The sequence below is a fragment of the Gracilinanus agilis genome, chromosome 1 (genome assembly GCF_016433145.1).
Source record: "Gracilinanus agilis isolate LMUSP501 chromosome 1, AgileGrace, whole genome shotgun sequence".
Taxonomy (NCBI): domain Eukaryota; kingdom Metazoa; phylum Chordata; class Mammalia; order Didelphimorphia; family Didelphidae; genus Gracilinanus; species Gracilinanus agilis.
The window spans coordinates 528,169,032-528,193,911 of NC_058130.1; the positions used below are offsets into that span (position 1 = coordinate 528,169,032).

Here is a 24,880-nt window from a genome sequence, read left to right on the forward strand (position 1 = left end):
CCAGTGGCAAGAGGAGGTGCTGGACCAGGGGGCAAACTGTGTATTTATTGTTGTTCTCCGCCCTCCCCCTCCCCTCCACACCCTTCCCCACCCCAACCACACCCCATCCCCATCACCACCTTATTCCCCCCCATTACTCCCCCCTCCCCCACCCCTGTTTGCCAGGTTGGAGGAGGGTTTAAAGCCAGGTGCGCTGAGGCAGCTCGCCATGTCCAGATCCGGGGACAGGACCTCCACCTTCGACCCCAGCCACAGCGACAACTTGCTGCACGGCCTCAACCTGCTGTGGAGGAAGCAGCTGTTTTGCGACGTGACCCTCACCGCCCAGGGCCAGCAGTTTCACTGCCACAAGGCCGTTCTGGCCTCTTGCTCGCAATACTTCCGATCCCTTTTCTCCAGTCACCCCCCTCTCGGGGGAGGGGTCGGTGGCCAGGACGGCCTGGGGCCCCCCAAGGACCCACAGCAGCAGCAGCAGCAGCAACAGCAGCAGCAGCAGCAACAGCAGCAACAGCAGCAGCAGCAGCAGCAACAGCAGCAACAGCAGCAGGAGGAGCCGGGGACTCCTTCCTCCTCCCCCGACGACAAGCTGCTGGCCAGCCCACGGGCCATCAACAATCTGGTGCTTCAAGGCTGTTCGTCCATCGGACTACGCCTGGTGCTGGAGTACCTGTACACGGCCAATGTGACCCTCTCTCTGGACACCGTGGAGGAGGTGCTTTCGGTCAGCAAAATCCTGCACATTCCCCAGGTCACCAAGCTGTGCGTGCAGTTCCTCAACGACCAGATCTCGGTCCAGAACTACAAGCAGGTGTGCAAGATCGCCGCGCTGCACGGCCTGGAGGAAACCAAGAAGCTGGCCAACAAGTACCTGGTGGAGGACGTGCTGCTGCTCAACTTTGAGGAGATGCGCGCCCTGCTGGACTCGCTGCCGCCCCCCGTGGAGTCGGAGCTGGCGCTTTTCCAGATGTCCGTGCTTTGGCTGGAGCACGACCGGGAGACCCGCATGCAGTACGCGCCCGACCTCATGAAGCGCCTCCGCTTCGCCCTCATCCCAGCCCCAGAGCTGGTGGAGCGGGTCCAGTCAGTGGATTTCATGCGCACCGACCCGGTCTGCCAAAAGCTGCTGCTGGACGCCATGAACTACCACCTGATGCCCTTCAGGCAGCATTGCAGGCAGAGCCTGGCCAGCAGGTAAGAGACAACAAAGGGAAGGGAGGTGGGGGAGGAGGGAAGCTGAGAAAACCCTGGTAAGAGGGGAGGGGTGCCAGTGAGGAGAGAAGGGTGTTGGGTGAATAGGCTTATTCTTGGATAGGCTTAAAATGCAAACACACAATTAAGAAGACATTTCTTCTGAAAGTTAATTTCAGTATCCCCGAAGGGTCAAAAGAGAGCTAGAGGACTTGCAGCCCAGTATAACCTAAATTCCCATTTCCCAATAAAATCAGGCATGGTGGGTTCATAGACTAACTATGACACAGGCAGATGAGTGGGGGTGCTGGAGCTGGGGCAGTTAAAAATGATGCATGTGCAGAGCTCCTTGGTAGCCTCTATAGTTAGCACCCCCTCCAAGTCCAATTATAAGCTGCCTGCTTCCTTGAGGGAAGGACTTCAGTAATGAGATGTCCCCCACCCCCACCCCCACCTCCCTTCCTCTTGCAGTCTTAGTTGGGTGATCAGAAGCGCTGGAGTGTTGCTGGGATTCAAGGAGAGCACCGCTGTTCTCCCTGTCAGACCCTCAAGTTTTTTGGTAGTTGATATTTGTTCCCTTTCAAGGTTATAATTACTGAGGTGCTTTGTCTGTAGTGATGCTGCTGGAAGCCCTGTCATTCATCTGCCCAGGAAAACTTTTCCATCTTATGGAAATCCATTCTTTTTGCTTTTAAAGAGGGCGCACACCAACAGATGTTTAACCTGAAAGGGTTAATTGGCTCCCTGTGCCGGCACCATCCATCTAGAGGGTTAAAATGGAACAAAATTATCAGGCAGACACTAGATTTGTTGGGCAAGAGTTAGTGTATGCTTGATCTGAAGTCACAAAGAAGTTGTCGGGTGGGTTGTTCTTGTTTATAATGGTGTTGTATGTTGCCAACAGGATTACATTTCAAGGGCCAGGGAGGGAAAAATAATGTCTATTAAAAACACAGTTATGGGTAAAAGATTCTAAGAATAGGCAGCCATCACTTGCTAGCTTCAATTTTAAAACCTTGTTATGAGTCTTGGCAGAGGGCTTTTTGTTGTTGATTTTAAAGAAAAAAATGCTTTATGTTTACATGCTAAGCCATTAGTGATTTAAAATACCAAAGCAGGCCAGTCTAGTCCACCTAAATGTTAAGTGAAAGTATTGAAAATCCACTCAAATGTTCTTTTACCAGGGCAATCTCTAAAAAGGTGCTATCTACTTGATATAGCCCTATAAGCTTACCCGTTTGTGTTCTAGCCATGGTTGCTTGTATCCACTTCATAATCAAGGTTTCTAATACACATTATTTTTTCAGAGTTGCTTTTTTTTACAGCTATGATAAAAAAAAAAAAAGGGTGGGGGGAGAACCATGGCATGGGAGTACTTAAACTGGGAAGTATTTATACTTGCAAATCTCAGAAAACTGTAGGTAATTAATTAATTAATTAATTGTGAGGTCAAAGTGTGGAAGTGAGGATGAAAATCATAGCAAGATGGCTTGCACCTAGACTTATGACTAATGAAGAAATAGAGTACAAATTCAAAGAAAACATGTTTATTTTTGTTTTGTAAGAGTTTCTCTTTTGTCCAGAGGGCAGAATACCATAGATTTTCTGTGGTGGCCTAGTATTTCAATATCAAAAATTTTTGAGTTTTCAGTCCGCATTTTAACTTTTATCTTCACTAAAGGGTCATTGTACTTAAAATCAGACCACCAAACGTGTTCACATTCTAGGTTCAGATAACATTGTCCTTCAGTCCTAGTCACAAACCAAGACACTAAGACATAACCTTTATAAATTTAATATGCCCTCAGAAAAGAACCAAATGGATATAGAAAATGCCTTCTAGCATTTCACCTCTTCCCATGAGTGTCTTTGAATAATGTACTTTATTTTTTAAAAGACCACGTATAAAAAGAAATAGTGAGACTTTTCTGTGGACTTTCTCTCACTAAATATGACCTAGAATTCAATATTCACAACAGTTGACTTTCAAAACGTAAAGTCCACTACCTATTTCAGTTGAGATTCTGCACACCACCTGGGCATGCTGGGGCTTGAGTCCTGGTGGATTGCTAAGATACCAGGCTGTCTGGTTCAGTGAAGATACCTTCCAGCTTCACTGGTCCATATCATTTGAAGGATATGTAGTGGTGTTCTGACCACTGAATGCTTACAAGTGTCATGGATGCTGTAAGAATCTGATACTCTTGCCGTAGGAAGGAAACTGTATTTTCCTTTAAAGGAATAAGGTGCAGGGGAGGAAAAAAAATCTCTTTTCATGTCGACCCACACTGTTGATTCTATACTAATGTAATTTTATTACTTCATGGTAGCTATTAAAAACTGGTAGTTTTAAATTTTTTTTCAGAGAACCAAATATTTAATAATATATTTTTATTTACGATATTGAAAAATGATTTAACAGTGAAGTTCTCAGCATTAATATAGACTGAGTTGCAGCTTTTAGAATTTTATCTACTCTGTTCCTTCATCTGTAGCATATTAACTTGCATTGTCAAGACCTCAATTCTGGTTTACAGGAAAAATGTTTTCATAACAGATCTAATCATATTTGAAATGAAATTATTTTTATTTAAAGATATTCTTTAAAAAAGAAAAAAAGCACCTTAGTCATGATTTGAATATTTATGTGGCATTCCAAATGTGGTATATGGAAGTTTCTGAAATCCAGAAACTGAAGTAGAAAATTGAATCTGACTGGTCTGTTGGGCCAAATGCACGATGTGAATAAATATCACTTGAAAAGTAAATTGACTTTTTAAAAAATCATATGTTGTTTTCTGGACTTTAAGTACAATGTAATAATATCTTGCCAATACAGTAATAAAGACATTCTTAGTATTCTTTTCAAGATAATTATGACTTTACATTTTAATTAAAATACCTACAAAGGAAACACAACTCATAAATATAGAGGCTCATTATTGCTTTACTTACATAGGTTTAATAAGTTTGTGGCTCTGAGTTAGGTTAATGATGTCAAAAATGAATAAAGGCCTATGAGTATATTCATCAATTCAGTCAAATTATATACATTACTCAGATATATGAATGGCAATAAAGGAAATCATTTTAAAGTTTTCCTTACTATTCCCTAGAAGAAAAGCTGAATTAAGGACATCAGGACATCTTGAAAAGTTTCTGACAATACCATTGATATTTAGACTCGAAAAGTAATTTTTATAAAATTTTTATTATAAAAATAATAAAGAAGTCCTATGGAAAACTGTATAGTACATAAAAATTTTAATAAGCTTTTCATTCTAAATACACCTTGAACTTAACTGAAAGTTCTTTACTCATTTACTTTTGGGGGGGGAAAGTCAGTATTTTCCTCTAATACTAGCTTTAAAAATTATGACACAAAAGCATTTTGATGAGTTTAGAATATTAGAATTTCCAGACTATTCTTCAGCTAGAAGAAAGTATGTTAGAACACATAATCAATACAAAATTCCCAAAGTTACACTTCATGGTAGTTTGTTTTTATATATTCTGATGAAACTTAGCTAGGAGATTACCTTTTGGAAACCATCTATCTAGGAGACTAGATTTTCTTTTCAAATTTTAAGCCATGAAGTAATCACAATTGTGTTTTTGAAGGCCACCTGTCACTATTACTATTTTGTAAGGAATGTAGGCTATCTCCCTACAAAGATTTCACTTCATACAGAGTATACTCTATGTGAACACATCCAAGAGGAAATATTGCACAAGTTGCTGGGATAACCTCTGTATAAACATCAGGGGTGCTGATAATCTAGCTGCTAGAGTGATGCTTCAGTGGCTTAAGATGTCACTAGATAGTATCCTAAGATCCCTGCCTAGCTCAGTTCAGAGTTGCTGAGTTTGGTGTGTTTAAAGGACGATAGGCTTAAACAAGAAAAGTGCTCATTTAAAATTCAGACATAGCATTTTCCATTGATCCTGGTCTTACCAACCCATTAGGTATTTTAACAATGCAAACTAAATGTCATGTTTATTATACATTCTCTAAACTATTAACCCTCTACATTAGTTTGATCATCTCAGATATGAAGTTAATAACTAGTAAGATTTTTATATCAAAACTGACTAAATTCATTCATATAAAATTGTCTATTGCCTGAAATAATATTGATTACAAAAATGTATCACAGGTGTGGGATGCCAATTTTTTCATATTCTTCCAAATTGATTGAAATGGAATGGGCATAAGAACTGAGAGCTATTATCATTTTATATCTTGAAAATGACTTGCAGACACAATTCGGAACTGGGATTAAGATTTCATATGTGTGTTTTTTCTTTTATCTTAACAAAGTGATACTCACTTGCTACCTCATAAATACATCACTAATCAATGAATTTTCTAATCTAAAAAAGGGGGGGGCAATAATCTTATCATCCTTAGCTCTCCTCTCTCTCCAAAGAGAGGTTATAAGAATTAACTAGCTAAGGAACCAATTCTCCACAGGAGGCTTTGTTTGATCATCTTGCTGCTGGAAGGGCAACTGAAGCCATCCATAGTCAATTCTAAGGTTGAGTCCAAGTGGTAGATAAAAATTGGTATCTCCCTTCAGTGCTAGAAGAGGAAAATACAATTTAAAATTATTTTATTTAGAAATCTTTTGGGAGATATTAGAGGGTGAACTGTCCCATGTTTAAAAGAAGAATCTCCACTAATATTATTATATTTTTTACAAAAAAGCCAAAATGCCAGAGAGAATATCTTCAATGTATTTTTTCTAAATGCAAAGTTAAGTTTGCAAGTTTAAAACTGACAGCAAAGACTAAAGATCAAGATTTAGCTAATAATTTTTATTATTATCTAATTGAAACAGTGAAGAGGTCACTTTTTCAAAACTGTAAAATGTAAAGGCAGTTAGTTCCATGCCACACATTTCCTGAAAATAGGGGAAGAGTTGGATAAGAAGCCCACAGTACTCTGCTTCGGGAACCTGGCAAGTGTGCTGAAGTAGTTGGAGATTTACCTCAAAGGAGGTGATAATGTGTTGTAGGGATAGGGGAGGGAGGAGGTACCTTTTGATTTCATAGTCATTGGTTTCCATATTTCAGTGATCACTAAAGTTCAAATATTTATTTCTATTACCAGTCAGCTAAATCAATTATCTAAATGAAAAGGTGAAAGAGATCTTTACCTCCCCTTAAGCCCCACCCTATATCCTCAACTTCTTTGTTGCTTAAAACATCTGAATTCCTAACTCCTAATTCAATTGATTGAGTTGATAGAAACACCTATTCCTTTCTTGTCAATATACAGTATTAGGTCCAAGTATGATTTGGATCAAAATTTATGATTCATTTCATTCCAGAATGAAGAGGTAGAATTGAGGCATTGTTTCTACATACTTTAAATACATGTTGTATTTATTTCAATTATATAAATAATGATGGTAGAGTATAGATTGGTTTTGGTTTTTGTTCATTTTGCTTTGCCTGGAGTTTCTTTTGTGAGAACAAATCCGAACATTTTTATAACTGCCTTGGTTCTTTCTTTGTTCTGCGTTGTATATAATCAAAGTAGTTGTTTTTTTAAAGGCATAACAGAACTTATTGTCTTACCTTTGATTTTTTTTATCATTTTGACAATAGTCGAGTCAATAAATATTTTATTAAGCACTTTATGTCAGACACTGTGCAAACTGCTAGAGATAAAAAGAAATCATAAGACAATCTTGGCCTTCAAAGAGCTCACAACTCTAATAGGGGAAGGCAACCCAGGTTCATAGAGGCCATCCACCTTCGGGGCATGATGTAGTCCTGCAGTAGGGGTAGGAAGTGTTCTGAGGAAGTGAGATTTTTCAGAGTTGATTTCATCTTGTAGGACAATGAGTTTCTGGAGACCATGAAATCCAGGAAAATAGCAAAGTGGGAAGTAATTAAGTGAATTCTCTGGTCGTCCTTCTTTAATGTTGAAATATCTGAGAGGATCTTTCTAATATCCACTCTCTACTCTCTCCATTCAAAGACAGGGAAGGGCCACAGAAGCAGGGAACACATGAAGAGGTATGAGTTTCAGAGCTGATTTCAACTTGCAGAAGAATAAGTTTTTAGAGATTCCGAAGTCTAGGAAAACAAATTTTGCAGATTTCAACAAACCTAAAAACATTATCACCCAATTCGATATTGTATTAGGGCATAAAACCTCCTTTCCAACTTTTCTTCAGGCTGTAAAGTGTTAAAAACACATTTGCGGAATTCATGTTCCAGGCATGGTTTTCCTCACCATACTTACCCATTCATTGGCACTGAGGACATAGATAAGTGGATGCTAAGATTAGCCACCAATGCACTTTCTGGCTTGTTGAAAACAAAATGAGCCAAAATGTTTAGAGCACTTAATCAAATCAGTTGAATAATTCTATAAGCATTTTCTATATCTGCTACAGGGAAGAGTATTATACTAAATGCCAGGAAGACAAAGACAAAATGAAAAACCAGAATAGTCTGTAACCTCAAAGAACTTATATTCTCTGGAGGGAATCTTTGATGAAAGGAAACAAGAGCTGTTGGTTTAGGTCTCTGTTGGAACCCTTCAAAGACTTGAAGCTTGAGTTTTGACTGAGGATGCCAGTCATCCAGGTTTTTTAGGGATAGGGTATTAGGTTGGTATTAGTTACATTTCTTGGAGAATAGTAAAGAGAAGGCACCTGAATAGTTAGCTAGCTGTTCATGTTTCCAATTTGCCTTCATCTTGAGAGATTTAAAAAGTAGTCACAGGGATAGGATTGAGAAATAAAATAGAAAAGCTATAGGATAAGCTCACTTTAAATCCACTGGTTCTATTATCAGAATTCTAAAATGACGTTTCATTCAGGTAGTATTTTGTATATTTAGAGTTTTTATTACTATATAGTAAGATTGTGCCCAATTGAAAAGTATTTCATTTATAAGGTCATATTAGCAATTATATGTTTGGTTAACTAAAAATGAGACATTTTCTGTATTCTGCCACTCTTGGAATTTTCAGAAAACAAGTAACTTGTCCTTGAAACTCCTGTTTGCTGCTTAGAAAATACATAATGTTTATGGCACTACGGTTGACTTTTTTTAAAGCTTCAGATTATACTGTTGCTATGTGGATAAGGAAATTTCAGCTAAGTGAGACTCTTCTAAGTTTAAAGATAATAATAATAGCTAACATTTATATAGTGCTTACTATGTGCTAGGCATTGTCCTAAGCACTTTACAATTATTATCTCATTTGATCCTCACAACAACCCTGAAAGATAGAGGCTATTATTATTCCTATTTTATAATCAAGAAATCTGAGATCAATAGAAATAATGGTTTTTAAATCTTTACCATTGCCCTTTCTTATAAATAACTTCTCAGTTATTTATGAAGCTGAAGTATGAAGAACTAGGGAGAAGCTAAAATAGTAAGAAAAGGAAAAATGAGAAGATCCAAAGAAAAGACCCATTATCAGTAAGTGAAATAATGAGGATGAGGTACAAAAGAGATATCAATTAGTCAGGAAGCATTTATTAAGATTTACAATGTACCAGTTACCATACTAGATACTAAGCAAACAAAGAAAAAGTGAAAACACTCCCAGGCTTCATAGAGCTTATATTCTAAAGGAGGAGATAATATGTAATTCTACTGGGGTGGTTGTACACACCTACTTTGATAGACTTTGTGTCAATTTTGCATAAAATATGTACAGAATGGGTATATCTACTTTGTATAAAATGTGTATAAAATGTATAGAATGGATAAAAGGTAACTGTAGAACGGCAGGCACTAGCAGCACCCTGGAGGCCAAGAAAGATCATCTGTAGAAGGTTATGCTTGTCCTAGACCTAAAAGGAAGCAGGAGGCATAGCATAGAGGGAAAACATTCTAAGTATGAGGGGCAGCCAGTGAAAAGGCTATGATAGATAGATAGATAGATAGATAGATAGATAGATAGATAGATAGATAGATAGATAGATAGATAGATAGATAGATAGATGTGGATCTGTGATGTAGCATTTTGTGTGAGGAATACTAAGTAGGACAGAAAAACTAGAAGGTAAAACGTGTGAAGTGGAGGCATATGAAAGAAGACTAGAAAGGTAGCAAAGGTCCCAGATGGTAAAAAGCTCTAAAAGATAAATCACAGAATTACAATTGATTCTGGAAGTGATAGAGTCACTGGAATTTACTGATGAGTAGGAGACGTGAGAATTGCACCTTGGTAAAATTACTTTGGCAGCTATATAGGGGAGAAAATATAGTAAGACTTGAAATTAAGACAGTACTAATTTTTGGTATTACAATAAATAGTAAACTAAGGTAAAGAGAGAGAAGAGAGACAGAGACAGACACACACACACATACAGAGAGAAAGACAGACAGACAGAGACAGAGAGACAGAGAGAGGGGTAAATATGAAAAGATTTGACAATTGGTTGGAAATAGGGGGTGAGGGAAGAGTAAGGAGTTGAAAATGACACCAGGGTTATCAACCTGGGTAACTGGGAGGATGGTGGTACCAGAGTACTTTAACAATAAGAGGAAAATTCAGAAGAAGGATAGATTTGGTAAGTCTATGGTATATCCAATTTAAGGTGTAGACATAAAGAAATGTAGACTACAGCAGCTGCATAGTACTTATTGCCTTTCCTTTTCCATGTATACTTGCTATATCAGCAATCTCCACCCAACTCCAAATGTTAGCTCCATGAAGATAGAAGCTATTTCATCATTGTCTTTGCAGTTTTAGCATCTAACATAATACCTTGCATTGTTATGTGCATGTATGTATTTGTGCAAATATTGTTAGTGAGAATTGGAGAACCAGTGGAAGTAGAATCAAGTCGAAGGAATGACATAGTTAGACCTGCACTTTAGCAAGATCATTTTGGCATCTGTACAGAAGTAATTCATCTCGTGTCCCTAGACATAAACTCTTCCATAAAGGGAACTTCCAATGAAGCCATTCCCTCTACCAAGTAGGGAATTTCCTATTAAGAGATTCCCTCTACCACTCGTTTTCTATCATCCACTGAACTGTATTGTGTTTCATCTTACATACAGTAGACACTTGATAAATGTTAGTTGAATTAAGCTGGGAATCGAGGATAACAGATTTTGAGCTATAAAAGAACTATAAGATCTTTTAGTCATAGGTTTAAAATGACAGATTTAGATCTAGAAGGGACATGAAGGTATCAAGCCTAGTTCCTTCATTTCACTGTTGAGGAAACTGAGCCCTAGAGAAACTAAGTGATATGCTGAAGGCCACAAAGGCAATAAGTGGCAGAATCTGTACCTAGGTTCTCTGATTCCATATCCAGAAAGAACTGATTTCATTGCACCATGTTACCTCCTAAGAAAATCACCATATAAACACATATGCATACATACATACATACATACATACATACATACATACATACATACATAGAAACTAAAGGGTTAAGGGAATGAAGATCATAAAAAGAAGAAAAATTAGAAATGAGAAAAGACTAGGTGAGGATATGCATAAAAGTCCTTTAATTCTACATACAGTAAATATATATTTAGCCACTATTTGACTGGCCTATTAGTCATAGTATTTATTTGGGGAAAACAAATACTTTGGAGAAGGATTCCCTGAAGGAACAAAATTTCAACAGTGACCTCTAAGTCAATTGCAAATATTTCACAAAGATCATAACATAAGAAAGCAGTTTAAGAAGGGTCAAAGGTCAATTAGAAGAACATAGGATGCAAGGCTGCTTTTAACCTAAAAGCTTTCATATTGCCTCAATGTCTTATTAGGTTGGCAAAAGAATTGGAGGAAAGCTACAAAACTTCCTAAGACCTTTCCAAATGGTTCCCCTATTTTAGAATCTTGTCTACAAGGTGTGCTTCTGATGATCACAAAAGCCATAAATTCTCTTTTATGAATAAATAGAAGAAAGCTAAAGATTTTCTTACATGGTTTAATTCAAGGACCAAAAAATTGCCAGCCCTTGACATCTGTGAGAACACAGCAGCATTTCTGGGTGAGTCTGGAAGACGTAAGTTAGCAATGACTTGCTAGAATTATAACTATTAAAAAGTAGTTAAATTCTGTTCTTTGCATTTGTATATCAGTAGTCAGGGTTCTTAAAGTCTAAAGTGAGATAGAGAATATCCTTAGGATGAAACCCAGGGAGCCAGAAGAAAGTGGACAGTGGAAATGAGAGCTGTCCTTAAAACTTCTATTATACTCAGAGATGGCACACAGCTTCTTCCTCTAAAGAGGAAGCATTTTAAAGCAACACAACACAGAGAAAGAAAATTAAGAAAATTGCTAACTTACAAAGTTCTAAATATTTTATGCTTTAAATTTTTATTTTGTTTTAAATTTTTAACTAATAAGCATTTATTTTCTACCTTCTTACCTTCTCTTCCCCCATTTTCCAAAAAAAAAGAAAAGAAAAAGGAAGCAAAATTAAATTGCATTGAACAAATACCATACTCTGACAAAGTACACATGCACATTGACCATGTCCAAAAACATATTTTATTCTGTATCTTGAATCTGTCACCTTTCTGTCAGGAGGTGGGATAGCATGCATCATCCTGAGTCCCCTAGAATCATGATTGATTATTGCATCAGGTATTCTCAAACCTTCTATTTTTTTCCCCTCAAAGAATTAGGAGGGAGGATACCTCTTCCTTACTCCCTTAATCTCGTAAACTCAACTTTGAATTTTATTTACTGATACTCTTCATGTCTTGATTTTGACATGTAGGTCCCTGCTATGCCCAAAAGAGTATTAGTGATTTGCATCTGCAGGAGGACTCACTGAGCTTCGTCAGAATGGATGCTGTAATAAAGTGAATGGAAGAATTATACTTAGTTTTACCTCCTTGCTTCATTTGCCTTCAGGTGCCACTGAAGACAGGCTAGGATGAGACAAACAACAAAAGTGGGGAAAGAATGGTGTGAGTATTGGAGTAGAAAGGGACATTTGAAAACATCAAGGCACCTATGAAGGATGTGTGTGGGTGTATACACACATGTATGTGATATGAGATCCAAACTCTGAGGTTTATAGGATGCTGGATTTTTCTTGGAATATATTTGTAGTGCTTACTACATCATCTACCTGAATGCATATATATATATATACATATATATGTATATAGGCACACAAAATTTTTAAAAGGAAAGATTTTGGGGAAAGGCATTAGGAGCAGATGGGAATTAAACATCTTTTCTGATTCACCTAGCTGGCAGTATACTTCCCCACCAAATATATGTCATATTTTGTCTGCATCTTCTATTTCCTCAACAATTTTATATCTCTCATAGAATAAGCTATTAGAGGGAAGGNCCAAAGTTCAAATTTGGTCTTCATAGTACAGTGAAGGCTTTTCAGACATCTTCATGGTGTCTTCACCAAACAGGTTCGTCGTCTGGATTCTGGGGAGATGGCAAGATCCTTATCCTGAAATTATTCTCAAAAGAATTTAAACTTTACATTATAAATTACAAAACATACATTTTTTAACATAAATTAATATTTTAATTAAAGCCATGCTGATAGATAAAAGTTATTAGACCACGCGCTTGTAAGAATTCAAAACTGCCGCCTGCGCCATTATTGTTACCTGAGTCTGCTGGCCAAGAGGCCACTCCCCCCTAACCCAGGAGATTTAAACTGTTCTGTGTGGAGACGTAGGCATCCCCACGCCCAAAGACCCGGAAACGGAAACCCGTTGGACCACGGGAAATGTAGTTTGACAATTTCCACGTGTCCATAGAAAATATATACTTTTAGATAGCATCTCCCAAATTTCACTTTTACAGAAGGAAGGAAGCCATTTGGAAGCAGAGGACCTAGGTTCAAATCTCAAATCTGTTGCTTAACACATGTATCGCCTTGAAGAAGCCTCATTTTCTTCAATATCAAAATTAAGTTCAACTAAATTGTCACTGAGACCTCTTTTAGTTCAAAATTTATGACCCATGGCCTAGTTTAGGTAATAATACAGATGTCTTAAAAAACTCTTAAGGACTTATTTCAATATACGTATGATTTCACTGGTGCATCTAGCACAGTGGAAACAGTGCTGATCTTGGAGTTGGAGACCCTGGTTCAAATATGGCCTCAGACACTTATTATTTGTGTGAACCTGGGAAAGTTGGGAAAGTCACTTAACCCTGTTTGCCTCAGTTTCTTGTCTCTAAAATGAGCTGGAGAAGAAAATGTCAAACTATATATGCATATATATTTGTATACATATACATATATGTACTATAGATACTAGAAATCTTTGACAAGAAATCTCAAAATGGAGTCATGAAAAGTCTGACATGACTAATTGACTAAACAACAGTAATGATTCCATTAATTATATAATACTTCAGCAATTCAAATGGTAAACCTTTCTTAGTAAACAGTTTCTGAACATTGTTGTAATCTAAAAGTTCATCACTTTGAAGTCAAGCATGCTGCTTTATGCATAGTGGGTACTTTGTAGTAACAATTTGTGGGACTGCATTGAATCTAGCAATGGCCTCTCCAAACAAAACTAAACTGGTCTTTGGATGTCAGAGATACAAGCCATCAGAACCATACTCAAAACCTTTCCAACAGGATAAGACTTACATTCTTACATTTTACTAGCATAGCCTTCATGCACCCAGATTCAACTCTACATTATAATGAGGCATCAGTGCAGGATTTCTGTAGATAAATAATTTAATTACTTAAAACAATATCAGCTTTATCTTTCATCCAGACTGACTCAAGAACCTGTGGGCCTTCCTGATTTCCCACAGTACACTCATTCCAAATTGGCATTTGGAAAACATTAATTCTGGGGGATAATTTTTTTAAATGTTATTTATTCATTTACTTAAATTAAAATAAAACAAATTAGTTTAATTTTTAAAATGTTAATTCTTTTTTTCAGATAATCATTTCTTTTATCCACCACTCAGTGGTGGATATACCATTCATTTTCCAAATGGTCTACAAATGCACTCCTGAGAAAGTCAGGAGAGCCATACTTGATTCACAAATTACTTTGAGCGTACATTGACTCTGCCTAGACAGACAGAAACATCTGCTCTTTGTTTTCTGATTTTCTTACTGAAGCTCTTGAGTTTGTCTCACTTAAGGGCTTTTTCTATATATTTCTTTAAATACTCTAAGAAGCAAAGTACTGAGCCTAAAGTAAGACTGTATTGATAGGGACAGCTAGGTGGTTCAGTGGGTGGACCACCAGGTCTAGAGACAAAAGGTCCTGGGTTCAAATGTGACCTCAGATACTTCCTAGCTGTGTGATGGTGGGCAAACCATTTAACCCCAATTGTCTAGCCCTTAAGGGCTCTTCTATCTTTGAATTGATAATATCAATTCTAAGACAGAAGATAAAGGTTTAAAAGAAAAGAGTATATAGATAGGGCTTTTAAACATTAATATGAGACCACTAGTGAACTTTATGCTTCAGCCTGAAAATTTTTTCTTCAGTCAGTCAGCAAGCATACTTAATTAACTATATGGCATTTCCTCTTCTATACAATGAGCTGGAGAAGGAGATAGCAAACAACTCCAGTATCTTTGCCAAGAAAACCCCAAATGAGGTCATAAGAGTCAGATACAGCTGAAACAATTGAACAGCAACAATAAAATTTAAGAAGATTTGAAAGGTAGAAAGAGACCAGTTATGAAGAACTTTAAAAGTCAAATAGAAAATTTTCTATATGATGCTGGAGGTAATAGGTAGCCATTGGAGTTTATGGAGGTGGGACAGTCACAGAGTTAGACTTATGCTTTAAGAAAATCCCTTTAGCAGTTGAGTAAAGGATGGATTAAAACAGGGGAATACTTAAGACAGAGAGACTGACCAGAAGGCTATAGCAATAGTCCAAGCATGACATGATAAGAGCTCAAACCAGAGTGATGTCTGTGTACATGGAGAGAGAGGGACATCAATGAGAGATATTGTGAAGATACAGATGGCAAGACTTCAAGACTGATTGGATGTGTGGAGTGAGTGCCTAAAGAGAAGCTGAAAATGACATGGAAGTGATAAACCTGGGTAACCAGAAGGATAGCTATACCCACACCAAGTAATAGTGAAGCCTAGAAGAGAGGAGAATTTAGGGAAACAGATCATGAATTCTCTTTGGGGCATGTTAAGTTTGAGATACCTACAGGATAACTAGTTTGAGAGGTCCACAAAGTTGATGATTTGGGACTATTAAGAAGAGATAAACTAGGGCTGGATAGATCTGGTAGTCATCTGCATGGAGCTGATAATTGCTAGGATGAGGAGATCCTTGGGAGATGTTCCATATGGCAGGTTCAGTTAACTTCCAGAAGTTAAACTTTATTCAGAAGATATGCTCCGATATCATTTGAATGATTACTTTGACCATTTGGATTTTTGCAGATATTTAAATTTACAAGCATTCATCTGATTCTAAATATTTAGGTTTGGGGGATGGGGTTCATGCATAGGAAAAAAACGTGGATGTGATAGAGAGAATTTTTTTAACTTTATATTTGTTTTGGCTCTTTTTTTGGCTCTGTATATACAGGCTTAGTGGCTCAGCATAGAGAGTCTCATCTCTCCCTATCCAAGTCTTACTTAAAAAGAAAATAAAAACTAATATTTGAACACCATTAACTCCAACTTTCTCACTAGTCTACAAAACCTTGTTATTAAAAGTATATACATACATTCACATGGAGTGTGTATGTGTGTTCACATATACAAATATATGTAAAAAACTCATACATTCATATACATATATAATAACTGCTTTATATATAGATATACTTTAACCATATAAAAACAATTATCATAAATATCTATACATAGAATTATTATATGTAGATATACACAGATAGAACAGTTCTTTTATGGCTACTGAGAAAGATGGAGTGGAATGGAATAGTTAAGAGATAGATACATCTTTAAGGCTATCCCAGAAGAAGGAATATACTCAAAACAAAACAAAACAAAACAAAACTGAGCAAGCATTCTTGGTTGATGGTTCTGCATAGCTAGTCCTCATGGGGATCAGCAGGAGACACTGCTTTGCTGTTTGGGGTTTTGTAGGAGACTCAACTGAGGGCTTCACTACACACATCATCAGAGCAGTTCTTGCCAGGTAAACCAGAGGGAAATCCATCTTTAGAATTCGTTGTCCAATTCTATAATTCTATTCCACAACCATGGCATGGTTAGCTTCAAGAATCATGGAATCAAAGGACAAGGCCAAGAAAAATATCTTATCCTTCATGGTAGTCTAGGTCTTACTCTTGTAGGAATAGTTGTTTTTTAGGTATGTATATACAGTGATCAAAATAATCATCCTTTTAATTAGTCATTCAACAAGTGTTTATTAAGTATTTTCTATGGACCAGGCACTGTATAAAATGTTGGGTATATACAGAGACAAAAATGAAACAGTCTCTGACTTTGAGGAGTATAATTTCCACAGGAGAAAATAACATGTATATACATATAAACATATACAAAAAATAAGATCATTTAGGTGGAAGCCATTAGCTATTGGAAAGGAGAGAATCAGGAAAGCACTGTTATAGGAAGAGGCATTTGGGCTTAGCTTTGAAAGAAACTAAAAATCCTAAGAGGTAAATAGAATTAGAGGGAGTGCCTTCTAACATGGGAGACAAGATCCACAAAAGCAAGGAGAAGAGAGAGAGAGAGAATGAACATCTTACTGAAGAACAGCTAGAAAACCAATTTGGCAGAACCAGAGTAATGCATAATAACTCTGAAAAGGTTGGTTGGAACCAAATGGCAAAGGACTTTGACATACTTAACAAAGGGGTTTATATTTTATTCTGGAGATAATAGTAGATCATTTGTTTGAAGAGTATAGTCAAATTTTTGGACCTGTATGTTATCAGATTTTATCTTCATAGCAATCCTGTTAGGTAAGCTAAGCAGATATTATTATTATCAGACCCATTTTACAGATGAGGAAGCTAAAGTTCAGAAAGTTAACTTGTCCCTTGACACAGAGTTACTTTGTGACTGAGGAAAAACTCAAATTTGCATATTTTCCTGCCAAATACTATGTGATTTTTATTACATTATACTTCTCCTGATGGAAAAGCATGAAGGAATTCCCAGTGTTGCAGGTCTGCTACATTTGGACACTGTGAGGCTGGGGCTTCTCAAAATCATGATCATCTCCTTTTATCAGATATAGTCTATTTGCCTCAGTAACTAGTCTCTATAAACTAGAAAACAAATCCAACTGCAACATAGACTTGTTGAAGAACCTCCAAAATATTGATAAATTTTTAATGTAACCTGGGAATTTTTAAAACTAAAATTTTGAGAGGGAGAACCTCTAAATTACTTTGAATCTGGATCCAGAATTGAGATTGAAATTAAGAATAGATTGGGTTTAGAGACAGGAGGTCCTAGGTTCAAACCCGGCCTCAGCCACTTCCCAGTTGTGTGACCCTGGGCAGGTCACTTGACCCCCATTGCCCACCCTTACCACTCTTCCACCTATGAGACAATACACCGAAAGTAAAAGGGTTTTAAAAAAAAAAAGAATAGATTGGGTGTCATGGATTTCTGCTAATGCTCTGTTCCTGACCTACATCCTCATTATACTTCTTAGAGAAATTTATAGAAGCAGGCCAGGGAGGAAAGTGGGTTCAGGACCTCTCATACACAGTGACAGCATCTCTAGATTCTTTCATTATGTCCCAAACTGTAGTCAGATTTGTTCACTGAGGCTAGTGGTACTTCACACCTCTTCAGAAAGAATTTATTAAGAGATATCAAGAAAAAGCTCATGCATGTCCTTCTTGTAGTTGAATAGTTTGTTCATTTTGGCTTTTCCAATGATCAGGCTCATAAAACAAACTTTAGGCAGGAAATGTGGAATTACAAAAATGAACTCTATGTAGACCATAGACATAATAAGCTAGCTGGTATAGTCAAAGCTCTATACATTAAGAAACCCAGGGTCAAAGGAACTTAGGATATATTAATAGAAACTCATATTGTTCAGTGAGTCTTGAATTTTATGGTCACAGGACTTCTTTAAACTTTAAAAAATTTTGAGAACTCTAAAGATATTTTGTTAACACAGGTTATATCTGCCAATAATATTGTTGTTCAATTGTTTTCAGTCATGTCCAAGTCTTTATGGGGTTTCCTTGCAAAGATACTAGAGTGGTTTGCCATTTCCTCTCCATTTAACTTTACAGATGAGGAAACAAGCAAATAGGGTTAAATGACTTGCCCAGGGTCACAGAGCAAGTCAGTGTCTGAGGACAGATTTGAGCTCAGGAAAATGAGTCTTTTTGACTTCAGGTCTAACATTCTATCCACTGTCCCACATAGCTGCCTCAATATTTGTTGCATTAAAAATTAAAACTGATCATTTAAAAGTGTTTAATAAATTAGCTTAAAATAGCAATAACATGCAAAATGTTAATATAAATATCACTTTTATGAAAAACTAACTTTTTTTAGAAAAATTAATGAGAAGATTAGCACTGTTTTTACATATCTTTGCAAATCCCTTTGATATGTAGCTGAGGAGAACATAGCTGAATTCCAATATCAACTTCTGTATTCAATCCTTTGTGATTTTTTTTTTGAAGTATATTTAAAAGTATCTGGTCCCCCATGATATCTTATTGGGAAATAAAGGAGTATTTTAATAGACAACTAACATATCAGTATCATTGTGAAAATGATTTTGGCTTCATAGAATCAATGAAAAGGTCTTAGAGAATCCCAGAGATCCAAGGACCATACTTTGAAAACTATTGGTCTAGTCAAATCCTGTCAGTTGAGAGATGAAGGAATTGAGGCTCAGAGGCTTAAATGACTTGACCAGTGTCACCACAGTAAGTGACAAAAGCAGGATTCAAATTCATGTCCTCTGAGAAGACAGCTCTCTTCATTATTCTACTCTCTTCCCCAAATTTTTAGTAGCTTTGCCATTGACTGGTTGTGAGATCCTGTATAAGTCACTCAACAGGAAACTCCATGGAGTTCAGTTCTCTAGCTTATGAAATGAGGAAATTAGAGGAATTGATCTCCCTCCAATTCTATCATTAAATTATCCCATGTTCCTAGAGGAACCAAGAAAGTAGAATAAAAACTATCTATCATCACTAAATCCCAAACCTAAGATTTCTCCAGTTAAGGAAGAAGCATAGTACTGCGGCAATAATCCTAGTGAAATCTATGGCAGATAGACAGGCCATACTTTGTGAAAGAAATACTGTTTTAATATGGTTACTCAAACAGATACCTAAAGCTTCAGAAAACGTTCTTTTGATGTGAGAGAAAGAAAACAACATACATTACACTCATGAATATTCTTAAGAAGATGTTTAACTACTCTATGACAAAGGAATATTGTGGTCTTAGGTAAAGTAAAAATTTCATGCTTTAATAAGAGAAAGAAGAAAATATGATAACTTGAAGTCTCAAAAGGAAAACTACCTTCTGAAATTTTTTGATCCCATCAAACTTCCCAGAAGGCAGAGCCACAAAGACTTTCTTGTGATTCAGCTGTCTAAATATTCATTATAAGTTCAGATTAATTCTACTTGGAATCACCTCAATCCCAACATTTTTTTCAACTATTTACAGAAGGCAAACAGAATTCTAGGCACAATGCAATAGAATGGTGTAGTAGCATGCCTTCCAATCACCAATCAATCATTAAGCATTTATTAGGCACCTACTATATGCCAGGCATTGTGCTAAGCATGGGGGTTACAAAAACAAAACACATTGCAAACAAGGTATATGCAGGATAAATAGGAAATAGTTAATAGAGGGAAGGCACTAGGATTAAGAGATGAGAAAGATTTCCTGTAGAAGATGGGATTTTAGTTAGGATATGAAGAAATCCAGAGAAGTCAAAAGGTTGGGATGAAGAGAGACATCATTCCAGGCATGGGGGACAGCCAGAGAAAATGTCTGGAACTGAAAGATGGAGGGTGTTGTTCATAGAACAGCTAGAAAGGCAATGTCCATGGATCTATTGGTATATGGTGGGGAGTGAGATGTAAGATGACTAGAAATGTAGAAGGGGGGATAGGCTATAAAGGGCTTTGAATAACAGACAAAGCATTTTATGTTTGGATCTTAAAGGTAATAGGAAGCCACTGGAGTTTTGCGTAGTGTTTGAAATGACTGAACCTGTGCTTTAGGAATATCACTTTAGTAGCTGAATGGAGGATGGACTGGAGTAAGGAGAGACTTGAGGCAATTAGATCACCAGTAGGCTACTGCAGTCGTACAGATAGTACAGTGATGAGGACCTGTGCTAGAATGGGAGCAGTGTTAGAGGAGAGAAGAGGTCCTATATAATGAGGTCTTATAGATGCAAAGATGAAATTGACAAGCCTTGATAACAGATTGGATATTGATGGATGATGGAAATTGAGGGTGAGAGATAGTAATGACATAAGGATCCTAGGTTGTGAACCTGTGGGACTGGGAGGATAGTGTTGTACCTGATGCTAATAGGGAAGGTAGAAAAGCAAGAGGATTTAGTAGAAAACACTTTATGAGGCAGGTGGGGCCATTTACTGCTTGTCTAACTTTGGGCAAGTTACTTTCATGTGAAATAAGACTAGATTTCTGAAGTGCTTTAAGATTTACAAAGCACATTCTAAGCAAAATTTCTATGAGGTTGAGAGTGAAAAAATTATCCTAATTTTGTCTTTTCTGAAGATACAGAAGAAAGGTAAATAATTTACCCATGAGATTACCATAGCTAATAAGTGGATTATTCAGGATTCAAATTCTGATTCCACCAAATCCAGCACTCTTCCCACTGAATGAGACTTTCTTTTGATGGAAGCTAAGTCCTCTCCAAGTTTCAACATTTGGGGTGTAGAGAATAGAAATCTGAGTAATCTTTTATTGAGTTTGCCTGTGTGGAAGATTCATCAGAATAATTCATAAAAATAGCTAAAATTTATATACTACTTTAAATTTTGCAATGCATTTTAACATTTATTATCTCATTTGATCCTCATAACCACCCTATGAGGAAGGCACCATTATTATTCCCATTTTGTAAATGGGGAAACTGAGGTTGAGAAATTTTAAGTGACTAAGAATGGTCAAATAGCTAATAGCGAGGAAGAGACTCCAAGTATCAACACTGTAGCCAACCAGAATCCCTCTTTACACCCCAGATCTTTTGGTCTTTAAAAGTAGAATGCATTGGCTAATTTACAACAATAACTTTTCTTACTTTCCACTTACTTTCATGTGGCAAGAGCATGTCAGTGATTTGCTGAGATAAATTCAGAAGTGGCTATAAAATATCCAAAATTCTGGCTAGTGAAGAGTAGGAACCTGAAAGACTTGGAGCTGAGTATGAGTATAATGCTTTGGGTTTACAAATAATTTTGCATTCATTCTCTCATATAACATTCAAGTTGAAACTATAAAATAAAGACTCAAATATTACTAATCCATTCTGCAGATAAAGTCTATAACTGAAGAGGCAAAAGAGTTTGCCCAAGGTCAATTAATTGGCATTTAAGTGCCTACTAATAAGTGGGAGGGGGCATCTGGGCCTTGCAGTGGATAGATCAAGAAGCCTAGAGTTAAGGAGAGTCATTTTCCCAAGTTCAAAACCAGCCTCAGACACTTAGTAGCTGTGTGACCCAGGGCAAGTCACTTACCTCTATTTGCCTCAGTTTCTTTGTCCATAAAAATGAACTGTAGAAGGAAATAGCAAACCACTACAGTATCTTTAAAAAAAAAACATGTGGGATCACAAAGAGTTGAACATGACTGAAACAACTGAACTATATAGCAACACGTGGCAGAAATACTATTTGAGTCAAAGCCTTTTAATTCCATAGCCTCCCTGGGGCCTTTCCACTATACCACTAGAGAAGATGATGTAACGTGTATAAGCTAACATTTCAGATTCTTAAATTCTAAGAAGTTTTCCAGTAAGTAGGGCACAGGGACTTGGCTGCACTAAAATAAGTGCAGAAAGCTACAACAAAGAGTATTATCAGTTCAGGTACTAGGAACCGCAGAAGACTTTCCCAGAGCCATTTGTTTCTAACTCAGTCCCAGGCATAAAAGTGCATATAGATTTTTGAACAAAGTTTTATGCTGTTCAATCGTTTTCAGTCATGTCCAACTCTTTGTGACCCCCTATGGAGTTTTCTTGGCAAAGTTATTGGAGTGGTTTGCCTTTTCCTTCTCCAGCTCATTTTACAGATGAGAAACTGAAGCAAACAGAGTTAAAGGTCATGCAACTACTAAGTGTCTGAGGCCAGATTTGAACTCATGAAGATGAGTCTTCCTGACTCCAGGCCATGTGCTGCACCACCTACCTGCCCTTGTTGAACAAAACTGGAGTTGTCAGGTGGCAAGAAAAGAGGTTCAGACATAGAAAAATGGTGCTCAGAAATGAGCCATAGCCAAACCCTGCCTCAAAAGGCAGAGCCAAGAGATTTCTTATAGGGAAAATACAGTTGCCTTCTGAAGGACTAGAGCCAAACTCCTTCCAGCAACCTCTTTCCAGTTGAAAGGTCACTGCCAGAGTGGCCATGCAGGAAAGACAGTGAAAAAAGTTAGTTAATTACTTGAATATATTATTACACATTTCCCCTGGAATATCATTAGTCACTAGGCATCAGTCTTCAAGCAAAAGGACTAAGAACCTCAATCAGTGCCTTTTAATAGTCCAGAGAATCAGATTTTTAGGGAATGATAGGCCATTAAATCATTCTGATATTAATATTTAGGTGCTATTATTCTAACTTTGGGGGATGAAATGGGAAGTATCTATAACATTTCTCCATATTCTGGGTAGTGGATGTAAAATAAGGAAATTGAAGAAAAATATAATAGCATGTTGTCCTTTAAGGTCTTACACATCACTTTGTATCTGCTGTCTCATACAATCTTAAGGTAAGTCTTATGAGATAAGGAGTGCAAGTATTACTATTCCCATTTTATAGATGATTGTCACCAACAGAAGTGAAGTCACATGCCCAAGGTTAACTGGTAAGTGGCAGAAGTCACATTTAGGAGGGACGTAGAGAAAGGAAGAGGCAGAGACAGAAAGAGAGACAAATAGGCTAGCAGAAGGGATGCTATGGTGACAATAGGGCATGATTTCTAGGACACAGTCCTGGCAAATTGTGCTGCTTGAGGTAGAAGGAAAATGATTTTCCTTTTTTTCCTTTCTTGTCCCTTATTCCTTCTTACTACTATCAAAGTGTCAGTTCTTTGTTCCATTACTTATTCTGGTAGGTGTGGAAGAGTCCCTGGGCCCCAGGCACCCTAGCAGTAGTGGACCCAGAAACTTTCCCTGAGGTTTAAGAGGCTCTCCAATGTCTGTGATATCATCCTCACAGCTGGAGGGCATCTTTGTGTCATTAAGTTAATCAGTACTTTCTCAAAGGAAATGGGAAGTATGACCAAAAAAAAAAAAAAGGATATCTACTACCACTGAAGGAATAGAGTCCAAATGCAAATTAAAACATGCCATTCTTTACTATATTTCCTCAATAATTTTTTCTCTAGTGTGAACAAATGTGTCTTCTTTCACAGCATGATGAACATAGAAATATGTTTACATATGTATACACACACACACAATCTATATCATATTACCTGCTTTCTTAGGGAGGGAGGAGGAGTGGGACAGAGAGAGAGAACATGGATTGCAAAATGTTAGAAAATTAATATTAAGACATTGTATTGACATGTAATCTGGAAAAATATGAAATTTATTTAAAAAAGAAAGCAAAATGGGATGCTCCAATTCATAATCGTTTCCAAAATAACAACACAAATTCATCTCTGGGTTTCATTAACTGTCTAAAGACTTGGGTTCTAATTTTGATTATTAGAATCATGAGTGTGATACACTCAGTTCTTGTCTCAAATTAGTCCGTGGTATAAACGAAGTTGGTTCCACAGATGAAGCTGAGAGAAAACAATTTTTCTTGCCCTGGCTATGCAGTGCTTCTCTTGTCTTGTGCAGGGAGCAATGATTCTCTCCCACCCCTAAAGAGCTTCAGATCCCATCACCATGCATAGATCCTAGAAAGCCTGTGTTCTGGCCTGCTCTCTTTCAGGCAAGAAGCAAGATTTAACTACTAAGTCAATCCTGACACCCAGCTTCCTCCATGAGATATGGTGAGGATTAATGAGATGTCATTTCCATGGTACTTTATGCTCTTCAAAAGAAAGGATATTCAGTACCAAGTATTAGAATTAGGGATTATATAGGCAATCAAGCACAGAAGAGACTCAACTGTTTCCAGTTACTAGAGGCAACTTTAATTTTCTAGGGGCAAGAGAAAGCAGTGAGTGTAAATCTACACATACACCGCTGCTCATTGTCATGTAAAGTGATGGTAATAAAGTGTCAAATGCTGTACATAATACAACCAATAGACCTCTATCCAGCCCCTAGCCTAAAAGTTCATAAGCCTAATAGGACCTAGATATAAGGGATAAAATAGAGAATAGGGAAGACCAACATCCAGTTTGATCCTATGTCTGCCATTGCTCTGCTTGGCCTGTTGCTCACACATTCAGTTACTGGAAGATTACAGAAACTCCAGCAAGGCTAAGACCCTTTCCCTTCGAAGCTTTCCCTCATATCCCAATAGCTTCAAAATGTGAGAAAGAACAAGGACGATGGTGATCTTGGGCACAATGAGTGGTGGGAAAATCATCG

The 24,880-nt window shown here is 37.2% G+C and overlaps 1 protein-coding gene across 1 annotated transcript in view; it reads left to right on the forward strand.

Annotated features, from left to right (window-relative positions):
* The first annotated feature begins 208 nt into the window (after positions 1 to 208).
* The window catches only part of KLHL14 (kelch like family member 14), a 137,351-nt gene continuing 112,679 nt past the window's right edge, over positions 209 to 24,880 (forward strand). The window contains exon 1 of the mRNA XM_044658033.1: positions 209 to 1,191. Within this exon, the coding sequence (XP_044513968.1) occupies positions 209 to 1,191 (983 nt within the window). The remainder of the gene's footprint in view (positions 1,192 to 24,880) is intronic.